The sequence below is a fragment of the Phalangium opilio genome, unplaced genomic scaffold, assembly GCF_054372755.1.
Source record: "Phalangium opilio isolate 3A_F unplaced genomic scaffold, DU_Popi_V2 ptg000003l_1, whole genome shotgun sequence".
Taxonomy (NCBI): domain Eukaryota; kingdom Metazoa; phylum Arthropoda; class Arachnida; order Opiliones; family Phalangiidae; genus Phalangium; species Phalangium opilio.
Window position 1 is genome coordinate 12,108,444 of NW_028324145.1, and position 27,774 is coordinate 12,136,217.

Consider the following 27,774-nt stretch of genomic DNA (forward strand, 5'->3'; position numbering starts at 1 on the left):
TAAACCACTTAATCGGATTTCAGTCTAATCTGAATTAAAATTTACAAAAAAAAAGCCATGCGCCTAATTGCGCCACTTTCGAAGCTAGCTCATGGACCGATTGGCTCCCTGTACCAGAAATAATAAATAATCGTATGGTTTGAAAGATAAATGGAGGGTGTTTGGGAATATTCGACAAATATCGTTCGAGCCTGATTCATGATTAATAGTTCTTAAAAATCGGTTACCTTCCCGAGCGAGGGAACCTGATCTATTAATAGACTGGTAACTAGACCCCGCCCGTACCTGTCGATCCAGTCTGGGAAATTCTAAATCTTTAAACGTAGAAACTAAGAGAGCGGAAGAAAGTAAGTTCCCCCAACAAGCGAGATACGATAGGGCGGATGGCATATTACTTTTTAAGGGCGAGGGATGAAAAATGAAAAGTTTTAAAAGGATAAGCTTACCTGTAGTAGGGATGATATCCCTGAGGCGAGACGTGTAGATCCATGGGCAGAGCCCCGTAACCTTCGACCGGTTGCATACCGGCGCAGGCAGCGGCGGCAACGGCTGCTTCGGCCGGGTTATAGCAACATTGGCAAAGTGGCGGATGGGTCAGGGGCACGACGGGGCAGGGTGGCGGCGGCGGGACTCGCTGGTGATGAGGGTGCGAGCCCGCGTGCCTTCCCAGGCTACTCGACGATGGTCCTCCGACGAAAGGCCGCTGTAGCCGATGCAAGAAACCGCCGGGATCCGCCACCGTGAGACCGTCCGCCGACGCTGCCGAGAAGTACAGCGCGAGAAAGGCCGAAAAACTACTCGGAAGAAGCCGTCACTTTCCTGGCTCGAAAACAGGAGAAGACCCAACAACGTTTTACGTAACTTCCCTGGAACACGGATTCGGTCACGACCCTGGTTCGGTTCTCTTTTAGTTGGCGCGATTCCCGATAGAGGGGGCGAGTCGTCTCGCCTTTGACGTAATGGTAAGGCGGGCGCCCTTAGTTACCAGTCCCGAACGAAAGGAAGCTAGGTGCGAAGCCGGCGAAGGACGAGGGACGACTCGCGTTGCGCCAAGAGTTTCGGGGATCCAGTTCGGACGTCGTGGAAATTCTCTCGACTACCGAGTAGTAAGGGTGAAGTCACGCGCGGCGTCTTTTTGCCTGGCGCTTGGCTATGGCTTGGTTATAGCAGCAGCGCCAGATCAAAAACCGACAAGTCCGTCCTCTCCGCCTCTCTTCAATTTCTACGTTTTCGGGAAAGTTTCACCCCCTTTTTTTCCGACGACGATTTCTCTGGGAAACACACCTCCTCCTCCTCCTCCCTTTCCCGCTTCTCTTACGAGTTCTCCTCTTCCGACTTTTCCTACACTCGACGAATCTCGCCAGACGACCGTTTCCCAAATGGACGCGACGACATTCAAGTCGAACACTACGCCTTTCGGAGCACCTTAGTCGATATTGACTATATTCTCAAAATTCGATTTTCTTTCAAAGGCTTCGATTGGCAAAGATTATTCCCAATATTTGACCTGTTAAAGACAATTAAAATATAATTATTTTACTTCTATTATTAAAATTAAACAAAATCGTAACTATTTGTATTTTAAAAATTATAATTTTATAATTCATAATACCACCTAGCCCATATAGTTTCTCCAAAACTGAAATTACCAAGTGTTTTTTATCTTCAAGTAGGGGTATATGCTTTTATTATTTATTAAAAAAAGTAACTAAAATAACCCTTAAAAACGTCGTATAAAATTTAAAATAAATAGAATTTTCCCTGAACTCTTGATTAAACAAACAAAAAAAGTAGTAAAATACAAAGAAAAACCTTGTTTGTTGACAGATATTCGAGAACTTAGAAAAATAATAAACACAATCCAAAACAGTGGAAAAGTTAGGAAAGTACAAAGAAGTTTAAATCGACGCTTAAAAATTGTTAATTTTATTTGATTAATCAAGAAAGATAATTAAAAACAACTTCCTACGACTCAAGGCTCCACTAAGGAACAAGGGGGTCGAGATATTTTTAGCCTATCTCATTCGTTAACCATATCTACACTACAGAGTGGGCGCCATAGATCTAAACACGATCCGAAATAGAATTCCTAAATAGAGAGAAGCGCAGCATCTTCCATCACAATCCCTGGGAGCGAGGTAGCGCGAACGTGCGGGATGGAACACAATAGAGCAATTGGTTGACGTTTAGCGTTTTCGTAGAGTAGTCACGCGCCCATGCAGCATCTTCCATGGACCGCGTGCAGGGGGAGGGGGAAGAGAGGGGGGATAAAAGTCATCCTGAAAAGTGAGCACGCGGAGAGACCGTTAGCACGCGACTTCCACAAAACCCCCCACATCAAAGATGAGCGCCACAGCTACTAGGGAAGCTCAAGAGGAATCGTAGGTAGGTACGTTTTTATTTTATATTCGCATCGCAGCAAAGAGAAGAGAGATGAAGATGGAAGGTTCAGAAGGAAGAGGAGAGGGTCATGACTAAAAGGTAGGCCTAATCATCCGATGGAAGCCAAAACCAAGAGCCCAAAAAAATGGCTTCGCATGTTAAATGCATGAAGGTATATCCCGGAGAAAGAAGAGAGAAAACGTATTTTCCATCTACGTGATCGTCAGACGTACCACGGGATGATATAAAGACTACCTACTCCGGCGCTGTTACTCCCCCGCCTTTTGGCACAGTGGAATATTCAACTGCATTGTTTTAACAGAAAATTTCATATATATTTTATTTTCGACTATTCTATAAATTTGATTTAGTCACTCTTTATATGGTGGACCGGTCGGAAAAATTACTTATTCTGGTCCTCTTTAGAATTTTAAAGTCCATGCGATGGTGCCCGGGGCTTAGATGCGCGCGCAGCCAATTTTATTTATATAAAAAATAAAAAGAAAAGAAAAGAGATTCAAAGAGAAAGAAAAAAATATGTACGGAATGGAAAAGAAATCAATTGGCCCCCTTCATCCCAAAATCGTTTTCTGAATTTTAATTTTTTCTCGAGTCATGTTTTAAATTTGCCATATTTGATCCCAACCTTATTATCTTTTTAAACGCATTCCACTCGTGGTGGTGTAATTATATAGCCTTTCCAAATCTACCTAATGTTACTAAATTACGGAGTGAAAAAGATTTCGTATACGGCTTAAAGCGCAAACGCAAAATCTACCTCGTTGGAAATGAGTAATAATGTTATAGCAATTGAATTTAAAATATAAAGTCCCTGCCTTAGATCTTTGGTAGATTTTCGCGTTTAAAATATCGTTTTAAGAACGAGGAAGTTTTTATATCCTCCATTAGTTTTCAAGCAGTTAAATACTATTAATAAAATTAATATTGCCAATTTAGGGTCGAAGAGGCTAGACGAAGATATTTAACTCCGAAGTTAGTCATACCAAAGGTATATAGAAATAACAGAAGGTGAGCTAGGAACTACAGCGAAGTGAGATTCAAGTTGGTAACCTACACAACAAATTTCTTACAGCCCATCCCCCTGAGGTATACTAAGGTAAAACTGGTGCACTAAATAGTTTCACAACTTCGCGTTATTGTACTTCTGCCAGCTCCTAAAATTGTCGCGATGGCGTTTAATTTAATTTGGCACCAAATGATCTAAACGACAATTTTCTTATACCTTGTTATTATTATAATTACTCCATTTATAATTTAAATATTCTGAATTATAAAATTAAAGTAATTTAGTTTTAGAATATTAAAAAAAAAAAAAAATAAATAAATATGCACTTGTGCTCCAGAGATTTCATATCAAAAGATTTATAAAATACTTTTGGCTGATCGGGCTAGCCAAGAAGTCTGCCTATCCCTTTTTAGTTTCAAAAAGCAAGGGGATACTGACCTATCGTATTTCACCACCACGGCCGCGTGTTTGAAAGAAGTTTTACTACGAAGCGATGATAAGGGATAGCGGGGGATGGAAGGAGTGAGAGAGCGTAGCAAAGACATTTGGTAAGGATTCACCTTTCTCTATTTCGATCCGTGGGAAGTATAGATAGATTCACAGCCATCCGTCCCTACGTGCTCCGGGTGCACCCAAGAGAGCCGTACAGGGCGAGTGTGGGCGCGTGTGGCCATAAACATCCCAGAGAACAACCCCAATCGACTAATGCTAGCCGCGATACATGTACCAAATTTCCAAATTATTCCAGCCAGTGGAAAATTCAAAAAAAGAATATATCGATTACAGCACTCTTATATCCTAAAACCAGTGGCTTCTGATTGCACCTGAGCCTTAATATAATTACGAGAAAGTGCGTAAGGCAGTTAAAAATGCACACGAGTTTAAATTTCACAATCATGAATATTTAATTTTAAATAATAAAAAAATAGCGTCTGAAAATCAATATAAACCTCTAAAGGATTCAGCGTTAATTTGAATATCCAAATTTGGTAAAATACAATTTGTTTTACTACAGGGTATCTTCCTAATAGAATGAATGAATGAATGTTTATTGACTTTCTCAAAGAGATCCCTTTTAGAACAGGGAGGAGCAAAAGAATCTGCTCACAAGTTATAAGTAGTAGTACATCAAAAATTTTACATAATGAAACCAGATAAAAATAAAAATATAATGAAAATATTAAAAAGTTTGTAAGGAAAAAATTGTTCAAATTGTTCAATAGAGCATTGGTGCGCGGCAGGGTAAACATTTCTACAGGCGTACGGCCCTAATGTTATTTCCCATAGCCCCTGCAAAATGTAATTCAGTCGAGCATTGCTGTAATGCAGTGAAAACAACCTTTACATCCTTTTCGATAAAGTTTACCAAACAAAGTCATAAACATATCACTATCAATTATAGGAATATTAAGGAATAATAACGCAACGGGACTAAATAATATAAACCGGTTCTCTACACAGTACGCTGATTATCTTTTAAATTAGTAAAATATTTATTTATTAAAATAATGCTATTAATTTCTATTGTTGTAAATATAATCTAAAATTAGCAAAATGATAGAAAACGCGTGAGATAAAGATCTGAGCGAAATAATTAGTGCAAATTTTTAATACGGGGGCTTACTTTGTTAAAAAAAAAAAAGCGTGTTTGGTTGCCACGAGGAATAATAAGTTAATAACGGCACGAGATAACGTACTAATGTTATTTTTTATAAATCCCTCCCCTTGACTATACCTAGGCATGGTTTTAGCTCTTAAATCCGGATGAACGGTTAACTTTTATTATACGCGCGTACTAGGTCTAGCTATTTTATCCCCGCCTTATTTCGTAATATCACGTATTTCAGGGAAGCGCGTGGATTAAAAGCAGAAGCCCGGCCGGCCGGCCGGTGTAAAAATAAGGCGTTGTTTTTTTTTAATTAAAATTACAGCGGCCATGTTTGGTATTACGTTCGGCGTACGAAGCTAGGGACCGACCGAAAAAACGTCGCGAAGGTTTTTTTTCGCCGCAAGATTTCGTCCTGGGAATTTTGATAACGTATACGTTGGTCTCGAATACACTATCGTTATTTGGAGGGCCTCCCCTGCAGTGTTGTATTTGGGAAGAAGAAGTATCGGGGCATTCCGATGGCAGCGCCCGGGTTCGGAGTTAAGATCACGTATTAGCGACTAATAAACTATGCAATCCGAGTATACGACGATGCGGCTATAAGTCCTCGTCCGCGCCAGTATAAGTCTCGTAGGTGTCATGACACACGTAGGATCACGTCGAACCCCGCTAGCTATATAAGGACTATACCATTCTACCTATTGAAGGAAAGTCCAGAATTTGAAGTAAAAAGAATGGAGAAATATGAAGGAACATTTTTGCATGGAGGATAATTAGAAACGGTATGAAACCCTTCACAACGGAGTGTTGGAGTTGGACACCTCTGTCCTTCCATTGTAATATATACCAGTTTTTGATACATGAATAGCGCGAGTAAGGATAAGGAAGCTAGCCTATAACTTAACTGTTTAATCTATATGCTTAAAAGGATAAACTTCTATTGATGTACATCTGACTGCCTACTTTTCGGGTAGTAGTAGTAGTAGTATTCTTTTTGAGTAGCGCTTTGCGTCGTGAGCGATGGTTATCGCGGGCTAGCGCGGTGGCGAGCGTCTCTGGGTTCGGTTCGGTTCGGCAACCGTGCAGGTTTTGTCGGTTTTAGTTTGGCCCGTTTTGGGACGCACGTATTCCGGGGGCCTTCTTCGTTCCCTGGGATCATCCCGAGTGTGTACACACACATACGCATACGCACTACCTCCATTTTTTCTGCACCTCGGACTTTAATCGAGTAAAATTCCCAACACGCTTCACCCGACAAGTACGTGAGATGAACTTCGTTTCTCCACTGCCTCCTCCTCCTTCTCCTCCTTGTTCTACATATACTGTCTATGGGTTTGTTTCCTTCCAGTTCGCGATTATTAATAAATTTGTTGGGGGAAATAATTCTTTCTTTTTTTTTCACTAGACAAAAACCACAACACGGCAGGCCTTCCTATGGAATTTATATTAGGAAAGAAATTTGAAATTTCACTATCGACCCGAATTTTCAAATAACATCACGTGACCCTCTTTCTATTCGACTTTCGTTTCTTCCGCGGTTTTTCTTGAATTCTCTAGGATACCCCTTTCTTAATTAGGAATGCACTTTGAGGCTCTAAACACTTGCAACTAATCAACTAAAAACAAACAAATCTACTGCTAATATAAAAGGTAATAGATGAAAATGAAAAAATAGATAATAAATTCTCGCTCTGCAACATGCAGCAATAAACCAACAGGATTTTAACAAACAAATAATAGCAAAAATATATGTATTGCAGTTAATATCTACCATTATCAGGCTGCACACCTACGAGAGATTTTTCAACCTAAATATTGTGCACCAGAGGATTATTAGATAAGGTTTGTAGGGTATTGAATGTGAAAATCAGGAGCAAATTGAGAGACTGTGGAAGTGACAGGGTTAACATTAAGCTACAGCAAAAACCATACTCACAAAGTTACGAAGGAGTCGTCTTATAATAGACCCAAGTAACAACACCGCGACTATAGACTCATTCCGAAACATAGTGGGTAGTATATACTGTATAGTTATACTCGAGTATTATTATATTAAAATATTTGGCCGACTCCTTCAACGTTATTACGGAATTCTTTCTTCTTATTCGCCAAAATATTAGAGCATGTTAGCTTACAATAAGGTATCACGCGATTCTCGAATTTCGGGGTTCCCCTCTCGCTCGCTCGCTCTATAGCAGCAGAGTCTAGCTATACCTTTTTTTATAAAGTAACGTAACCCCTAATTTGGTACCTTTTATTTCAAAAAACCGCCAAGGTTCCCTCCCTCGTCCGGAGGGGTGGGTCGAATATAGTATACATACATATCCTCTCTAATATATATAAAATGTAAAAATTATTTCCCCTCGAGCTAAAAATGAATAGCTGAATAATAATAAACCGAGGCTTAAGTTTCGAATTTTTCGTATATCATTTTAAAGGCAAAGTGTCACCGGAATTTGCTCGAAAATTAAGTACCCAAAATGTCTCGAACTCAATACGCTCAATTCGTTCTTCGAAAGAACAGATAACTCAATTTAAACAGAACGCGGCACAATCTTTACGTACTGTATTGTATTTAATAAATACAAAAAAATAAAAAATATGGGAAAGTATAATGTGAAGTACACGTCAACTGAAAAGTTTTACATTACAATAAAAATTAACATAGAATCTCAATAATTATTGGAATTATTTAGAATAAACAGAGATATTCTTTTTACGAGTAAACGTAAAAAATTTCGTGACTTTTCCTTTTTTAATATAAATTTATACCATGGTGCAATTTAATTTCGCTTTCGGTTAAAGATGCATGCCCGTGGATAGGAGGAGCGAAGGCACTCCATCAGAAGGACGTTTTAGAATTAAGAGTACATATAGATATGAGCTATAGCGCGCGGCCAAATTTCTGTCAGAATAACTTAAAAATAAGTCGTATACCTATGGGGCTCTCTCTCTCGTCTAGCCATCTCATTTCTCGGATATATTAAATAGGCATAAATTTAAGAAGAGTACCCGTACATAGGCCTAAAAAGAAAGAAACGTTTCTCCAGGCGTAAGACTTAATCAGATTGACGGGGCCTCATCGTTTCTTAACGATTCAATCTCTTTAAATATGAACTAAAAGATTTTACGGACATCAAAAAATATTTTCATTAAAATATAATATATTTTAAGAAAGACAAATTTTAAAATGGCAAACTCATAATTTAGCTGGTTTAACTCTTTTTAAAACACCTAAACAGCTTAGGAGGGCTACTAAGAAATTTCCTAATGAAGCCAATATAATTAAAAATTAATAATTTAAAAGCTGGTTTTTGTTATTAAGATATAGTAAAACATTTTCAGCCTTTAGTTTCCCTGGTTAAATCCATCCATTAATTTCCTTTCATCTTTTCTTATCAGATAAAAAATACTGCGGTTAAAAAACTATGCTTTCGGGATTTTTAACTTAAAATCTACGACCACTCCCCCTGACTCTCTTTAATCATACATGGATAAAAATCACTACAAAAGGTGTTGCGAAGATGGCCCTCCCCCCTCTCAAAAAAAAAGGTCTATCCAGAAGTAAATTAAGCCGAAGAAGTTCGTAACCTAAAGTAAAAGGTTACAGCAATGAATATTTTACTTTATATAATTCTCTTCTACAAGTAAACTTTTGATAACTTTTAAGGCTCAATCTTCATTTACCTGGACACGATACTACATTTTTCTTTACACCAAAGGAACCCAAAACTCACCCCTCAAAGTCTATCAATATACGTAAACTTGTGTTGGGGGAAAAGAGAAAAAAATCGTTAATCATAACAGAACAGAGGTATTACGAAATTCCCCCAAAAAATTCCGTTGTAGTCCCTTCAGACAACGTAGTGCTCAATTTAATTAGCATGACAATACAATAGATTGAAGCATACTTCTCCATGCGTTGAAGGTCATACACGCTTAGCTCAATCAAACCGTATGTTTTCTAAGCAGTTACATAAAAATTAGGAAAAGAAAGAAGAAGAAAAACCATACTTTTTTTGTTTTTCTAATATTTTAAATCGAGTTAAGGTATATTAGGGTTTTTTTTCTTTCTAAAAAGTTAAAAATACGCCCATATGATGTTCAAGTTTTCAGTTTTGTTCGAAAAAAAGGCCACCCTTAAAATCCTTCATTAAAATGTTTAAAAAAAAATTAAAAGAAAAGAAAGAAGTTTCTTTCGAGGTGTATACCCAAAGGGACAAGGATTTTAGTTAAGCCTAAATTTTGGTGAAAGTGAAAATAGTCTGCGTGTGGTCATGTTTAACAGCCAAAAAAAAAGGCGTTGTCGCTTTCGAAGATCCAAGCGCGAATACGTAATTAATTACGAACAAAAATTATTTTCTTTGAAAATCGTTTATAGAAGATTAAAAATGTCTTTGTCAATTCAGAGTTCCTTTTTGTATTTTGCAATAAAATAAAACTGAATCAATTCAAAAAGAATTCACGATAATACTCGGTAAAAAAAAAAAAAAAACTAGAGAAGAAAAACATATTGGTTTTATATTCATACTTAAGTGTTTGAGTGGGAAAAAAACAAAAATGCAAAAATGTTTTGTAAAAATATCGAAATATTTCAGATAAGTTTAGAAAAAAATTATTCCACTAACCTTAAATTAATCTTAATCGGAATGAAGTTGGCGTTTTAACAGGGTAAAAATCCCCTTATATCTATATAAATCTGATCTGACTCAGATTGCGGCATATACCCAACTCTTTTTTGGCGTAAACAGAACACTAGACATATTTTTAACATTAATATAAGTTTTCCGAAATTTAAAAGAATTGTGCGTAATGACTCACAAAAGGAAATTCAATTATTGTATTGCAAAATGATATTTGATCCAAGTATAGAAGTTCGTGACTAAAGGAAAACATACGGTTCTATAGTACCTTGATGAACAAGTGTTAAAATCTAACTAGCGTAACGGTTACCATATCACTAGGCCCTAAAGTTTGAAAACACGCCGTTAAATACGACGAGTATTAAGAAGCGTGTACTGGTTTGAAATTAAAATATGTGCGGGTGAAAAGGTGGCCCTCGTACCCATGCAGCACATTCGGAGGCCGCGGGGTCCTTTTTATCCATCTTTTAGATACACGCAGTCTATCGTATTGAGCGCGCGTGAACGCACGTTTCTAACCTCGAGCTCATCAATGACACCAATTTCGTTAAAACAACTCGGTATATCACCGCGTGTACTGAACATCTACGCTACACACCATCGTATAGATTAACCCGAAGTAATCAAACCCATATTGTCTTTCTAAATAAACAGATACGGGTACGTGCATGCAGTAACACGTGTGGTTGTTGGCACCTTCTAGATAGGGGTATAAATTAATTTACTACAGGTAGGACAAAAATCACAAAACTCTATATTACATTTGAATAATAAAAAATAAAGTATAGCCTCATAATTCAAAATGAAGCGTTGAAAACTTCGCGTTAACCTTATACAAACGGTATGATAGTATTATTTACGCTAAATCAAACCGCAAAAAATCGTCCGTAGCATACTCGACATTGCGTTTAAACTGTTTAGTATTCAGTTACATTAGACAATATACCGTAATACACGAGGGCACGAATGCGATAAGTATTTGTACGAATATTTCTACGATTGTAGCGCGCAAGTTGGAGAAACGTGAGCGAACGTAACAGTCTATACGTGAATTCCTCAGCCTGACAATCATTTTCATTTGGAAGAACTTGTAAAAACACTTTTACGCGCTCCGACACGTTTGTTTATATTCAAAGTACAATCACGTGGCCGCCGTGATGTCATGCCGTAGGGGGGAGGGGAGGGAAGAGAGCAATTGACAAAAGGTAATAGAAAATAATGAAAGGTGAAAAACAATCATTAGGAGAGGGGCCCCCGTAACTTATCTATGGTCTGTAACATTCAAAACATCATTTTTAAGTAACTCCTCCAAATAGATTACGATCAAAATTAAGTGATCAAGACTAAGTACTCAATCAAAATCACTCGAACATATTCAAGTGTCCTTTAAAAGAAGTAACATTTCAATTACTTCAACCGAGTTCCCTACCCCCTTCCCTTAAAAAAAAACAGGTTTTCAGTACGAGTTAAAGTTTCCGAAAAATTAACAAACTAACTTGTTAAAATTAATTTGTCTTTTTTACGCTAGGCATTTTGGAGACAAGACACCCCGTCATGTTGCGAGGTATTCAATCTGTGATGGGAGGAGTTTGCTCAAAAAGATAAGAATCGTGAGCGGATGAGACATCGGAATTAAAGTCATAATTACACTAGCTCTTCAACCTTATAAATGTTTAATTCCCCGTCTAGAGAGTCATCAGATTTTGATTCCTTACAATGACGATTCGTCTTCTATATAATTTTCAAGAGTTCTCGTCTGGTATCATGGATAGCAGATGTTGGAGATTTATATAAATAATAACGAGGGGAGGTTCTAACCGCTCCAATGTTCACGAATAAGACTTAAAATGGTTAAAATCAAAATGGTAATCCCGCGTACACGCATGCATACAGGGGGCTATTGATTTTCAGAAAGGATCCACAGATGCTATAAGGTGAACCAAATTTGTCTATAATTTTAGAAGAGCTAGGCGATCACGACACGAGGAAGAGGTTGGACATTAGATGATTTCCTTCGTGAAGATTGTGTTTAACAACATCTTAAGAGTTGCCTCTTGACTGACTTTGTGGTTGAACATTCGATAACTTGACATCTGATATCATTCAAAGATCGAATTTGGGATTTCGAGACCAAGTGCGTGGTAACCGATCCCTCGATTGCTTCGAATTTCAGACCCTTTTGGTTGGTTTGGCACCGACCTTATGGTTTGAAACCCAAGGAAACGCGAGGTACAGATAGCAATTTGGAGTCATCGATAAAAGTTAATGTTTCGTGCGAGCCACGATGAAAACCACTCCCCCTGTCAGACGGGGCAAGATGGCAAATTGAGATTCATTCGATATTCGTGATACTAAATCCGAGGCGCCATTTCGTTACAGATTCCCGTTAACCTTTCCTCGTGATGAACAATACCTAAATTTAAAATGTATCAAAACCCTGTAAAAGCATCGCTCGCGAATTGAATCGGTATTGTCTAATCCATCCAGATTCGGGATATAGTCACGGATTGCCCATCCTCAAAACTATACTATCGCGCTAAAAAAACGGACAATTACGGTACATCACGTTGCGTAATTAACTAGAGATATAGAACTACACGTATATTGGGCGAAACAGTTGTCTTGAAAACAGGGTTATTAGCATAGGTGACTCAATTTCAAATCGAGAGAAAAATGTTACCTTCCCCGAATACGTTGAATTTTAAACAACTGTCAAATTTTTCTGTTTTGCTTCGATGATTACATAAGCATGCAGGCGTTCATAATATAAATACAAAAATATACTCTGTTTCTAAATACACTTAAAAACTAAGAAGTTACAAAATATTATAGCCTCAACGGATTTTTCTACTAATTCATTTAATCCCTTCATTAAAAAAGATTTTAATCACTCACCCTTCGTCACTCATCCATAATTAAATTAAATCCAGCTTGTTTCTATTCGTAATTTTAATCACCATAAAGTATTAATTCCGGGGCAACAACATTTGAACGTGACTGCACAACTCGAGCTCAAAACAAAACCGATCGACGCATCTACATTGAAACTTGAGCGTATTTTGAATTGGCTGTGAGTCAAAACTGAAGTAGAATACATGGTCTAATTTAAAAACTGTAGGGCTGTGCGAGCCTTGAATTTTTGGTTTCGAGTCGAGTCTCGAGCGTTGAAATTTTCCCTTATCGAGTATCGAGCCGTAATTTTGACAATCGACAACTACTTCAAACAATTCCCAGACGGTATTAGTCTTCTTCCCTTTAAATTTAACAAACAAAGTCCCAAACGAAAATTACTAAGCTGAACATAAAAAAAAAATAAAAAAAATAAAAACAATAGTCAACATTGTATTTTATTACTTTTACTTCCACTATTGAACCAGCTAGGAGCTACTACCCTACCACATTACACTGGCATTATGATCTAAACTACCCATTCAGCACTAACTCGAGTCTGATAACCAATAACAGTGACTTTTTAGTAGATTTTTTAAAGCTACTACATCCCATTTTCAAAGTTAAAGGTCTTCCAAAAGCAGGTTCGAGTATTTATCGAGCCTTGGTTTGATACTCGAAACTTTTTCGAGTCTCGGAAAATCTCTTACCGAGTATCGAGCCGAGTACTCGACTCGATCGAGTCTTATTGAGTACTCGCACAGCACTATTAAAAAGGAGTGGTCACGTGACTTGAAACGTCTCCCCCTCCTCCACTAAAAAGAAGTACTCGATTCGCCGTGAGAAAGTGATATTTTCTACCCACCGTGTCTAAATAATTGACCTTGCAGAAAAGAGTTTATTATAGGCGAAAATGGACTAAATTAAGAATTAATGCACATGTACCTTGTTGAAAACGCTGACGCAGTGAAGTAATTTGACGCATTAAAGTTTGTGAAAAAATGTCCACTGTATAACGAAATTGCGGGCCTGAATTCTAACTTTGATTTTTAATGTTTGTGACAAATCGTGTTTCTTCAAAGCTTCGGAGTACACTGTCACAGCGTTGGTAAGAAAAAGGGTTTAAGACTACCAAATTCGTAACATAAGTACACGCGTAAGTAAATTCCGTTTAATCGATTTTCAACGGGCGACAAAACTTTCTCAACATTTATCTCCCGACAGTCTGATATAAGTGGTTATTCTTTTATAATCTTACACTATAGATGTACGGAATGAAAATTTGATTGGCGGTGCGAGTCCAGAGTGGCCTCCCCTATCCCATTAACATTAAGCATAATGGTCTTTTTTCTTCTTCGGGTACAGGTGACCTCCCCCTTTTTATAGCTAAGGAATAATTTCGGCTCGCATGCTAACATCCAATGTATTAAATGACTTTTATACAGAAATGATCGTGCCAGAATAGAAAGAAGAAAAAAATAAAACACGTTTAATGGACTGCCTAAGGCATAGAACAATATTCTTCATATCAGGCCTAAGAAATAAGAATATCTAATGGTTACCAAGCTCTCCCCCCCCTTCCCCTTCTACCTGAAACCCAACCTTAAAGTCATCTTAATCGTTTGGGTTGCGTTCGAATTGGTTCATACGCTTGCAAATACAGCGGAACAGTCACTTGAGTTCTAGTGAGATGTGGTCAAGAAAATATGTACTCGAATAATGTTGTTTCGTGGACAACAGGCTGTAAAATTGGTACGATATTCGAAACATTATCGTGTCCTGGACAATATAAAACGTGGAAATGGTCATAGGATAAAAACTATTTGGGTGTACAGCCATTGGTGCCAAGAAAAATTGGTGAAAACCACATGAACTCTTTGGCGCCAAATAAACTGCATAGTGATCAATACTTTAACTGCGCAAGTACTTTTGAGAGGACCCACCTACACCACGGACACGAGTCAGAAAAATAACTTTTACAAGGCCAACTCGCGATCCCAGGCCAAAAAATAAGTTAATAACGGAAATTGGAATATGGGAGAGATTACAAAGTCATCGGGTGATTACCGGTGGTAACATTCTTTTTTTCTTTGCTTCCCCATACACGAAGGTAACTCGAATCGCGTGGCGTGCCAAGCAGAAATCATTTATAAAAATGTCTACGAAGGAAAATGTCCAAGAAAATAATACTAGCTAGACGCAGACGCTTCAGAGCATGCTCCGTGGTATAAAGAAGAAAAAAACATATAGAACCATGCCCCATATTACGGACAAACATCAAAAACCTAACCGGGAGTGGACGTATATATACTTCCATTTTTACCTTAATGGTTTCCGACATTCGCGTGTTAGTCCCGGTGTCCGGTTACCATGGTAACCATTCGAATAATATTACCTTTTTTCAGGAAATAAATTAACTCAAAGTTAACAGAATGTTAAGAGATTGGATAATTATAGGCATTACGGGATATAACGTCTACGTCACTGAATCTGGATACTAGTTGGTAAGGTAAGATCGAAGCCTTTGTTAACTTCAGTTTGACGCTGGTGTTCAAAGGGTGGGACGGGATTATCATAATGAAAAACTTCGATCCAGCAACTTAAGGGGTCTCTCTCTCTCTCATTGGACATTTTAAACAGGACACGCGCATAACCGGATCGTCAAATTCCAATTAGGAAAGAGTCGCTGTTGGGGTTTAACCCCTTTGGAGGGTTGCCTGACCCGACCAACCAAACCCCATTGTGAACGCAATTTAGCGAAATTAAAATAGGCCGCGCGTATACTAAATTAGTATACCTTCGTTGATCCTTATTTCCCTAAAAGGTCACGCGTATACGTAACCCGAAAGTCTCCTATACGCAACGGGGACGAGTGTCATCATCATCATCATCCATTCTGAATAATTCATGTTCTGTTTTTCCCAGACAACAACTCAACTGAAGTGAACAGACGAACCTAAAGCGTATATTGTTTACGAATTCAGCATTTTGAACGACATTACCCTATTCATTTAATTCCATGGAGACCTAGCATATAAATTCACAAACAAACAGAACAAATGAAGATATTTTTGTCATATTCGACATACTAGTATCATCTGAACCATAACTACATCGACCTTTGAGTTCAAATTATTTCAATCCCACCAATATTGTAACCCTATTTTTACAAATTCTCGGATCAACGTTTCAGTTCTTTTTTCAATAAATGTATTAATAATTTGGAGAAATGCTAACTGGTTTAAGTTACGATTTCTTTAACCACGAGTGTTACGGTCGGAATGATAGATACTACGTGATTGGGTTAAAAAGCCTCAATAGCACATGCTTGTCTAAAATACTTCTATCTATTCTCGTTAAAAACTTCATCGGTTTTAAGTTGCAACCAGTCTTCAGATAGGGATCTTTTCTACCTTGGAGTATAGGGTTAAACTCATCTATCTACCTTTAAAAACAGGGGAAAGCGTATCGTCTAAGGCCTACGTGAGATCACAACTGTTGGTTTTCTACCGATAAAGTTTCCTTTCCTAATCAGTAAAGAGAAATATTCCTTTCAGACTATTTCGATAGAAAAATAAGTCGTACCTTAGAAACATTCCTTAAATTCAGCGAGTTACAATAGGTTAAAACCACGGGTAGCTATAGCTCCACATTAAAATCGGAATGGTGCATCTACACTACTTAGAACTCTGGATGTCTCCTTCGTGACGGCTTCTTATCTAAGTTTTCTATCGTTTGACGAACGATCGCTTTTATATTTCACAGGGCTCTGCTCGTATAATCGCGATTAGTTTCGCGTTAGAATGGTTACTATGATAGGACCGGGTCTAGGTAGGTTTTCGTACCAGTGTCAAGGGACGTTGGTTCCAGTTTAAAAAAAAATAGTTCACCTGAAACGGGTGCGGAAGGCGCCATTGCTCTCTGATGACAACACGTTTTGACGTATCTACCGGTGACAGAAAGTGGGTACCTCTCTAACTCTCTAAAGGTTCTACGATATATAACAAATGCCGCTATACGGCCAACTGTCGCGCATAAACTGGTGGGTTTTCTTTCAACTCGCCAATCCTCTTAACCTTGGAAGGTTTACCAAATTCTGATAAGCATGGGTTCCTTTAATTTTTAGAGTTATTCAATAAAGTTGAAGGTCACATAATGCAGTGAAAAATAAATATAAATACAGTAACTTGGAACAGCAAATGTCCATGGCAGTGACTGACCAACTGGTATACCTAACCTAACAGCACTCACGTTACAGCTTATGGTATAGTTGAAATTAAACGAGCTACAATTATTTCAATGCGAACAAAATGGGCCCGACGGCAATCCAATTTCGAACAAAAAAATATCTTAATGAGGGGAGTGGTCTAAAGGGAATTAATGTTCTAAAACTTTCCCATGGCCAAATTTTAAAGAAGAGTCGCTGTTTTAATGAGAAACAGCCCTAAAGGTGCAGGGACGGACCCCTATTGAATCGATTCAGCGACCGAAATGGGGCGAGATCTCATTGAATATTGAAATTAAATCGCCATCTATTATACATTATTCTTAACGTCCATCAAGCGTCAAAAACCGAATATGGACGAATGAGTTACCTTGAAAGTATAACATTTATAAATACCGAGTCACTCCGAGACGTCTACAGCCTCGAAACCCAATTCGCGTATTGAGAATAACTAGCCTTTCCTGGAACATCGCGATTGACACGATAAAGCCGAGGCATTTGGAAAATTATACAATTTTCAATTCGACAAAAATGTAAGGTATTAATTTGGCGTGGGCTATTAAGGAGGGGAGACCCTATTAGAGGGGTTCATGCTCTAAAGCCTAAGATGGGCCAATCTGTTCCGGAGATATTCTCTTCACGTAGCAAAAGAGCCGAATTCGATGATGAGATGAGGATCGCGTTAAATAAAAAATAACCAGAATCCAAATTAAACTATCGCACGAATCTTAGTTTCATTAGTAACCAACCATCGATGGGTTGCTACGTATTTAAAAACCAAGACCCCTAGCGGGCATATTTTTATTTTAGACCATAAAAGGCTTATTCCCCATGCCACAATTGTTATTATTTCGTGTTCGTGGAATTTTAAATAAAAACCATTTGCGGGCAATTCTATCACTAAGCCTAACTTAATAAGTTCAGTAAAAATAATTTAACACAGTTATGGGCCCAGTTATATCAAATGTACAGAGCAGACTATAAATCGACATGGATTAGTCAATTCTAGTTCTCGAAGAAATTCTACATATTACAAAATGTACCAAGTTTAATGCGTGATACATCGCACACACTCCGCACACACTCAAAATATTATCTTTGTGTTTTTGTTTGTTTGTTTCTATCTATCGCTCTTTAAGCCCAAAACAATATAGGACGGAAAAATTTATAGAATGGATAAACAAGCCCGTATATATAAAAATAACTCAGCGAATGACGCAATCATGTGCATTTACTAATTTCACCTACGGTAGCTAAAATTAAGAATTTCTTTTTAAAGTTTTTTTCAAAAACATGATCTGATATTAATCTTACCAAAAAGGAAAGATAAATAAAATTTAAAAAAAAATGTTGATTTCGTAAGGTCGAAGAAATAAATATCAAAAAGTAAAATTAAAAGGAGAAACGAAGATAAAACTAATGGGCAAAACCTTTTAAAAGAAAAATTCCTCTTATGATAAGAATTGCCGTAGCTCTTTCGAAACAGGGACCCTTAAAGACCCTTGTTATTCCCTGTAATTGAAAGAGAAGTTTAAAAAGAACTACCTTACATTCGAGGGAAAGTTGTTTCCAAGAGTTTTTTTCTAGAACTCTCCCTGTCCCAAAGAAGTTAAAGCCATGGATACGCGTTCTACGTAACGATGTGTGTTTGTGTGTTATTTCAAATTATCACTGGATTAAGAATCTCAGGTAAGACAGTTTCTTTCAATTATTTTTCACTACTCGCATCGTGTTATCTTAACTTAAGTAATCGAAATGTTTCGTGCAAAATTAAGTTCAAAAAAAGAGGGAAGCCCATAAATAAGTAATCAATATTTCCTTCAAATCTTGGAGAAAAATGATCGCGAAGAAATTGATGATGTTTCGGAATCAGCTGCTTCGCTATACGAGAAATCGCCAGCATTTATAATTAAGCCCCTTGATAGGTAAACTTAAGGTCGCTACAAATTTTTATATCGCGTCAACTGCATGAACCCGTGTGTTATATATATGATATAGACTTATGGATAACATAGACTTATGTAAACAGTTAACTTATAAATAGATCATAACTTTATGTAAATTAGGACAAAGGCCAGACCTAAATAGATAAGAGCTGATAACAGCCAACTATATAAACGACGGGCAACCTACCCCGAATTGTAGTTTGTTTAGACCATTAAACGATGTTACCAGTAACTGAATAAGTCTCGCCGTTCTTCCTTAATATTACATGGTGTCAGAAGTGGGGTGTCGTCAACATCTTTCAAAAGCCCGGAGCCATTTAACCCAAGTTCCAGTAATCCCGCAACGGACTGGACAGAATACCGTGATGCTTTCAAGATCTACGCCCTAGCAGCCAAATTGAGCGACGAGTCGCCTGCCGTCCAAATAGCGATCTTTCAGCACATCCTTGGTCCCGCCGGACGACGCGTGTACAACACCCTCCAGATACCAGATCCGCCGGCCATAACCCTCGATCGGATCTATGCAGCATTTGACGCCCATTACGCACCATACAAAAATCTCATAGCGGCCCGATACACGTTTTTCACGACCAAGCAAAGTCAGCACCAGACACTCGGATCCTACATCACGGACATCAAAACCAAAGCCGCCACATGCGAATTCGGTGACCTCACGTCATCATTAATCTGTACCCAAATAGTCATCGGTATAAGAAACGAAAACCTCCGGAAAGAACTCTTAGCCAATAGACACCTCACGCTCGACCAAGCCATAGCCGTCTGTCAGGCCACCGAAGCAGCAGCACAGCATGCCACAGCCATAACGGTTTCACAGAATAGCGACCAGTCCGCAATTAACACAATCGACGCCATCTACAGCGCGAATCACCGTCAACAGCGCCCGCAACAACACGGAGCCAGCAGCTATCGACATCGCGGCACAACATTCCAGCGTCTTCCTTCGCACCAACTCAATCACGACACTTACCAAACGCGACGCGATGGTCCTACAGCCCACAATCAGCGACGTCACATACGCCCGCTCCCAGAAACACAGTCCCAACAAACCTCACGCTGTAGAAATTGTGGCACGGCTCACCATCACCGCGCCCGTTGTCCAGCCCAAGAAGCACGCTGCCACAAATGCTCACGCATAGGGCATTGGGCCTCGTCCTGCCGATCTAGAGGTCTCAACGAGGTCACACTCCATACGCACAGCACACCATATCACGGTGAGTCACAAGACGATTACAGCGCCCACGACCAAGAAGATGCCACCTCGTCTCCATTACACTACGAGCATGACATGAACCTCTCACCATACTGCGACGCTCTTACCCTCCATTGCCACGACATGAGTGCAACCCCAGCCCAGGCCAACGAGTGGTTCGATACAATCTACCTAGCGAATTTTCCAGTACGCATGAAACTTGACACGGGCTCTCAGGTGAATATCATCCACCGCGGAATATACAACCGTTTTCCCATCAAACCTACACTGCATAAACCACCATACGCCGTTAAAGCATATTCAGGCCACTGCATCGAAATCATAGGCGTAATATACGTGCAATGTGCGTCCTTCGCAACAACGTCAACACAGTGTTTCTACGTCACGCCACATCCGTCGGTTCCCATCCTTGGCGCCGACGCTACAGTCGACCTCGGACTGATTACACGTGTAACGAATCTACCGCTACCACCAAAGCAAGCAGTGAAGTCCAGTTCATCATATCCCACATCAACACCGCCTCGCACCATCACAAGTATTGACACCGTCCACTCAACGAAACCCGAGCCCCTGCATCGACGCATACAAGGACCAATCCCTCCGCCCCATATTATAGACCAAATGACTCCTGACGAGATCGTCCACCAATACAACGACGTATTTGATAGAATCGGCAAACTACCAGGCAAGCATAAGATCCTTCTGAAACCAAACGCAACTCCGTCAATTAGCGCTCCTCGCCAGATACCCCACGCTCTCCAGCAGCCTGTTGCAAAGGAACTACAACGCCTCCAGACACTCGGCATCATTGTACCAGTAACGGAGCCCACGGACTGGGTCCACCCAATGGTTGTGATAAGGCAAGACCACAAACCAATACCAGTACGCATCTGTATCGACCCAAGGAAGTTAAACCCAGCAATCCGGCAGGAACCATACCCAACCCCAACGGCCCAAGAAATCTTCGCAAACCTCCACGGAGCCGAAGTTTTCACAGTTCTCGATGCCCAAAGCGCATTCTGGCAAGTCGAGCTAGACGAGGCGAGTTCATACTTGTGCACGTTTGCGACACCATTTGGGAGATTCCGATTCGTTCGTCTTGCCCTAGGCATATGCACCTCCTCATCAATCTTCCAGCGCATAATGCACACAATATACCCACCATCGCAGAATCCAAATACGCACATTTCTACGGACGATTTCCTCATAGCGACAACCAAAAATCAGCATAACAGGGCCTTGGTACGAATCCTCCACTTAGCTCGGCAGAACGGCCTTACATTTAGTTCAACAAAGATGCAGCTAGCGGTCACGAAGATCACATACCTTGGACTCACAATATCGCCCCAAGGACTAGAAATCGCGCCCACCAAGACGCAGGCCATTCAAGCCATTCCATCACCATCAGATCGAACCGAACTCCAGCGATTCCTGGGAATGGTGAATTTCTTGGCCAAATTCGTACCGCAACACTCAACAGAGGCTGCACCATTACGCGCATTATTAAAGAAAAACACCACCTTCGTATGGGACGAAAACGCGGAAGGCACATTCAACAACTTGAAACGACTTATCACGACAGCCCCGGTTCTTGCATTCTATAATCCAAAGGAACCAAGCCTGATTTCCGTGGACAGCAGCAAGATTGGCGTCGGAGCCGTTCTAATGCAGAGGAATAAACCCATCGAATACGCATCAACGTCATTCACGCCAACCCAATGCAACTACGCACCAATCGAAAGGGAACTACTGGGAATAGTATACGCCTGCGAGCGATATCACTACTACGTGGTCGGAACAAGTTTCACGGTAGAAACGGATCACCGGCCATTAATAGCCATCATCAAAAAACCACTGCACTTACTATCCCCAAGGCTCCAGCGCCTAGTTTTGAAGCTGTCAAGATACAACCTACATCTGAGGTACACGCCAGGATCCCAACTGCATGCTGCAGACGCCCTGTCCCGGGCACCGAGACGCGAAACGGACATCAATACCCCCTACTTGGAAGGACCAGCAGTGATGTTACACTCCACCACCACGGCACTCTCAGACGACAAGATCAGAACCATCAAGCAGGCAAACGCGACGGACACAACCTCGCAAACACTCCTCCATCACATCCGACTGGGATGGCCACAAGCGTATAACAAATTGCAACCCGCCCTTCGACCATTTTGGTCCGTAAAAGAAGAACTACACGAGAGCCAAGGGTTAATCTACAGAGGCGGGTGCCTTTACATTCCGCCGAGCCAGCGAAACCATTTCCTGAGAGAAATTCACTCAGCCCATCAAGGGACAAACGCCTGCATAGCGAAAGCCCGTTTGCACGTATACTGGCCCCAGATGAGAGAGGACCTAATAAATCACATAAAGCAGTGCGACACTTGCCAACGACGTGAACGAGCCAACATTCCGTCACCATTAACTCCACATCCCATACCCCATCGACCGTGGGAAGTTGTAGCAACGGACATATGCCACGTAGACGGAACTAAAATCATCATCTTAGTCGACTACTTCTCCAAATTCGTAGAGGCGCAAGAAATGGGCACGACCAACACAGAAGCAGTCGTAAAGTTCCTGATGGCACACTTTGCACGCCACGGAGCACCACAGACTCTGATATCGGATAATGGCCCTCCCTACAACGCAAGTGCGTTCAGCGATTTCCTACGTGAATGGGGCGTACGCCACGTCACATCAAGCCCGCATCACCCCCAATCTAATGGTCTCGCGGAGCGAACTGTTCAGACGTTGAAGAATATGCTGATCAAGTCCCAACATGACGGTAAAAACCTCCAGCAGGTGCTAATGGAGTACAGGGCCACTCCGATAGGATTGCTTCCGTCCCCGGCGGAAATGCTCATGGGCCGCCGAATCCGAACCCCGCTAACATCGACAACGGAAGCCTTACGACCCCGCTTCCCTACAAAAAATATCCAGTCAGCCTTGCAAGAAAGACAACACAAAATGGTTCAATCCCAGAGAGTGGCACGTCAACCACAACCAGCCAACCTAACCCAAGGGACCAGAGTATACCACTACAAAGGGCCGCGAAATTGGGGAAAAGCCACCGTGGAATCCAAAGCACCGGAACCACAGTCATACATCATTCGCACGGAGGACAACCAAGTCCTGCGCCGCACCAGGCATCACCTTCGCCCAGTCGCCCACACTACACCTCAAATGCCGAGAACCAGTTCAACCAGCCAGACGTCACCTAAGAAACCCAGGATCCCGCACAGAGCAAGCTCCAGTCAAGCCACAACAACGCGACGAACTATATACCGGAGGGAAACGAGAGACAACCAAAACAGTAATACCCCCGGAATCGCCACAACTCAACATCAACCTCAAATGACCGTACCACCAACACACCACATACGGCCGACACCATTCCCGAATGCGACGCCACCATTCCCGAACACAACGGTCATCCAACCAAATACAAGACCCCGAAGAGAAACCAAGCCGCCTCAGCGATATCAAGCCGGATACAATTAAAATGGAAAAAGGAAGATGTTATATATATGATATAGACTTATGGATAACATAGACTTATGTAAACAGTTAACTTATAAATAGATCATAACTTTATGTAAATTAGGACAAAGGCCAGACCTAAATAGATAAGAGCTGATAACAGCCAACTATATAAACGACGGGCAACCTACCCCGAATTGTAGTTTGTTTAGACCATTAAACGATGTTACCAGTAACTGAATAAGTCTCGCCGTTCTTCCTTAATATTACACCGTGTTCCCTAAATGAAAATTACTGCGACTTAGAGATGGGGTCAAGGTTGTGGACAGCGATCCACGGGCGGTGCACGGGGTTCTTCAGGCATCTTTACAACCCTCTATTTCAGGAACTCAATTAATAAACTTTCAATTAATTTTATCTCGACTGATTCACGCCCATTTCTCTTTTCTAATCGACCACGGAATAGAGAAATTTCTGAAGAGTAATACGAGAGTCTAATAGTCGGAATAATTATTCCCAGAATTGGGAAATTTTCGAAGAAGAATTTGCCTTACAACGAAATAAATTAGTCTAAAAAATATTCAAATTGTTCTTGGAACGATATTTCGTATACCTCCTTATCATAGCGTCGTGGAAATTGAAATTGGAACTCATTATAGATTAAATGATAAGCAACATCTCATATATGGATGTTTTTTTAAATAGCGAGGAATTTTGCTATTTAACATTAAGAAATTTAAAAAATACAAAATTTCACATACCGATAAAATTGTATTTCATTCGGAGTAAGCGGAGATGTACAAAGTGAGTCGATCCAATTTTTGGAAAAATTCCTCGTTAAACGTGGTGGGCCATCTATTCTCAATTATTTCTCCACAAGTGGCTTCCTATTAAAAAATACTTCATAATTAATATTAAGACTTCAGAAACAAATACGCTCAAAACTTATAGCGTTAGTTACATTACAGGCAAGATTAACCGTGATAATTCGCCACATTTTTGTCGCCAGTTTCATGTTTAATAGCCGAAAATGGCAAAGGGGCGATACCTTCAAAATTTTCTATATAGAAAACATTTTAGCTTATAATGTATTTAAAATGCTAATTCGTAAATTTTCGCGGATATAGGTAGAGTTAAACCGAACAAAAGAATACGTAATATGCAAATTATCCCTTCGTACAAAAACCACTTGGTTCGTACACCTTCCATCACCAAAAAAATATTTCTTTCAGAAACTCAAAGTCCTTCCCTTTAAATGTACATAGCTATATAACGCGTTTAGCTATTCTGGGCAATTTCGCTCTTAACCTTTGAACTCACGAATTTTTCCTTCGCACGAAAAAGCGTAAAAAAAAAGAAAAAACTAAAAGGTTCTGGTGGGTGAGCGTGCGGCAGTCCAGAAATGGCACTACATTTTAAATATGTATTGTATTTGATAACGTGGAATGTTGGCAAATGCCATTAGTCCTTATCAGGGGTAGCCCGAAGTCATTAACGCGCTGGCGTATTTTGGCCACCACACCTCCCAAAAAAAAAAAAAAAAAATTGGAGGATATTTTTGGCCATCCAAAATTACCCTTTTTTCTTTTGCCGAGGCGATATTCAGAAGAAGGTCTTCTTTAAGATATATTTAATTATAATAAAGAAATATAAAACCTACGCCTACGGTTTTATATTACACCTCTCGTCGATTCATGAATATCCTTAACAATGTACCCTTTAACAAATGTTTAATCACTGAAGTACACATCACTATAATTCAATATTCTTGAAAGAAATGAAGATATTTTACGTGATATCTAATTTGTTCCTTTTTAACAAAATTGGTATTTAATTTTTAGCGAAAACATTTTTGATATAGAAGCTATTTAATAATATAAGGGGGTAATTTGCCGGCCAGCGTGCAATTATTTAAAACTATTTGGGTAATTGCAGGGAGTAGCCGCCTTGCTGGTTTAAATATAAAGGCATATAAGGGGTTACCACATTTTCCAAACCCACAAGTTCTTATCGAGGTAATTACCCTCGTGATTAGATCTACATTTCGTGAAACGCGGTTTAACCATGCCATGCCTGCATTGCCCTTAATTTTAAGAAGTTGCTAAAAACTTTTAAAGGAATTAAATTTTAAATCGTGTTTATCAAAAGTTGTGGTTTGTTTCGTATCCATATTGCCAAAGCAAGGACCAATATTAACTATGTCCTCTAAATGATGGCAATTCCGAAAATATCTACTCATTTGTTATGACAACATCAAAGTGACCTTTAAAACTAGACGACGCAAGTGCGATATCAAAATAGGTGTATTTCAACCTAACCAATTGACATTTTAACATTCACAGCAATTCTAATGTAATTGTCAACAACATTTCTTGCTACCCCGCGTTTTAAGCTAAATTATATCATTATAAACCATCATTTGCAGACAAAATAACCAAACCAAAAAAATAAATATAATATTCATAAACAAACAGCAAATAAGTTTATTTGTTCCATACCTTTCCCGGCGTCTTGCACGCGTACAATGTCCGTGAAATAATTAGTCCAAGAAGTAAGTTTTAACAAACCACAGACTACGAACTATCCTATGAAACTTAATTTCCTCAAGGAACAAATCTAGGATTTAAGAAGTGTGCTTCTGAGGTTTTTGCGGTTAGCCAATCCAATAGGTGAGCGGGCGGCGAGTTACTCTAGACGCAGCTAGACTACAACGAGCGTGTCGCGGCCATTTTGAAAACACGTTGCTTTTAATACTATATCGTCTGATTATTAAAATTGCCGGTTTGCTTCACGGGGACTAGATATTTCTGACAGCTTTCCTAATACTAAAACAAACAAAAAAAAAAAAAAAAAAAAAACCTTCGTGGAATACGTTTGGCTCTTGGAGCGCGGCTTTTGCCTGGATTAAAAAAAGCGCCGAGGCCAATTAAGTGGGTTTGGCTTATAGCTCATCCTTTTCCCACCACGCGTCAAAGGAACTCAAGCCTCGCCTACGAAGGTTCTCCTCTATAGAGGACGGACAGACAAGGGGCTAATATTAAAAACGGGGGGGAGGCTGAAAAATATATGGGAACACGCCGCGTTCGGGATTCGAATTTCCAGGACTGCAATACGAATGAAATGATAGCCGCTAACTCCCCCCTCTCTCTGTGTTGTGGAAGATTATTAATTCATCGTTATGATTTAACGACGGTCCGCGATCCCAGAGAAGGCGGCGTTGAGATCCAAAGTTAAGCCCCGTTCACACGATAATCAATCCTGTTACCTTACCCAAGAACTGCTCTGTAGCAGAAACGCACCGTAACTGTAACACGATGTCATTCATACCTTGGATATCTTTCAATATATCCCTAAAGGGGTGCTGTTTGGTGGCAGCGTATGGTTGTTGGCTTTGCTCAATTCAAATCAATTCAGATCACTTGAAATGAGCATACCCTTCCAAGAAAATCAAAACTGACCAATTGTGATGTTAGGGGATTCGGGTTTCTTTCTGGTTCATTCTAGAATTGCATTTTGACGTTTATTGGCCGATTAGCCCGTCTGTGCGTAATACATAAATTTCTCTATTGAAACCAACATTTTCCCAGGGAAGACATGACTTTGAATCATGTTGGACATATTTATGACGTCATTAGAACGCTCCTCCTCTTTGACGCATCGTGTGAACAGGTTTTACAAAACGAGTCTTACGGCAAAATATATTTTCAGGGGCGTTGCGACATAATATATTTGAATGGTAGCCCCTGGGTGAATAAACCCTAATGACGTAACTCTATGAAACGAAACAGCCAGGTGAGTTGGGGGGGGGGGTCGGTAAGGGCAGAAAATATTTGACGCGAATAAATAAAAGGCGAAAAATCATAATTTCTCCTCCTCCCAAAGGTTTTCATTGGTTCAGATCGGGAGGAAACCTTTCATTATTACGTCGGAGCACGCGTCCCCATTAAGTTAAGCCTTTTGTATAATATTACGTCGAACCCCTTTCGTGTATAACGAAAAAATATCCAGGTATAGAAGAAACAATGGTTAGTTTGAAACGCCCACATTGGCGGAATCGTATGGAGGAAGATAATCCTTTTTCTAAAAATACAGTATGGATGGTACATGCTTTTTTCCCTTACCAAACAAACCAGTCTAGACGGACGCTAGAACTTCTATTAAGGTTAAGTGTCAAAATTCGCGACTATATAATTATTGAAATTCTAGTGCTTTCCCCTTTTTAACAGTGCCAGGCTTCTTCGTCAGGGCATAAAATAAGGATAACAAAATTCAAGCTTTAATATTCGTCGAAAAACATGCGAATAATATTCTCAAATTCCCCTAGAAAAACATGCGA

General features: G+C 39.8%; 2 protein-coding genes across 5 annotated transcripts in view; one reads left to right on the forward strand and one right to left on the reverse strand.

The window, feature by feature from the left end:
• The window catches only part of trh (PAS domain-containing protein trachealess), a 142,124-nt gene that overhangs the window by 102,936 nt on the left and 11,414 nt on the right, over window positions 1-27,774 (reverse strand). Inside the window, exons 3-4 of the mRNA XM_089840997.1 lie at window positions 24,200-24,325; window positions 447-1,507 (exon numbers count right to left, since the gene is read on the reverse strand). Of these exons, the coding sequence (XP_089697123.1) occupies window positions 447-523 (77 nt within the window). The 5' untranslated portion in view covers window positions 524-1,507; window positions 24,200-24,325. The remainder of the gene's footprint in view (window positions 1-446; window positions 1,508-24,199; window positions 24,326-27,774) is intronic.
• LOC149717872 (uncharacterized) overlaps window positions 16,578-27,774 on the forward strand; it is a 38,387-nt gene continuing 27,190 nt past the window's right edge. The window contains exons 1-2 of one of the 4 annotated variants that reach the window (XR_016368043.1): window positions 16,578-16,592; window positions 16,677-18,464. The gene's annotated coding sequence lies outside the window, so the exon portion shown is untranslated. Of the gene's footprint in view, window positions 16,593-16,676; window positions 18,465-27,774 lie in introns of those variants that run through there. The other 3 variants (XR_016368049.1, XR_016368053.1, XR_016368047.1) reach the window with 3 other exon arrangements.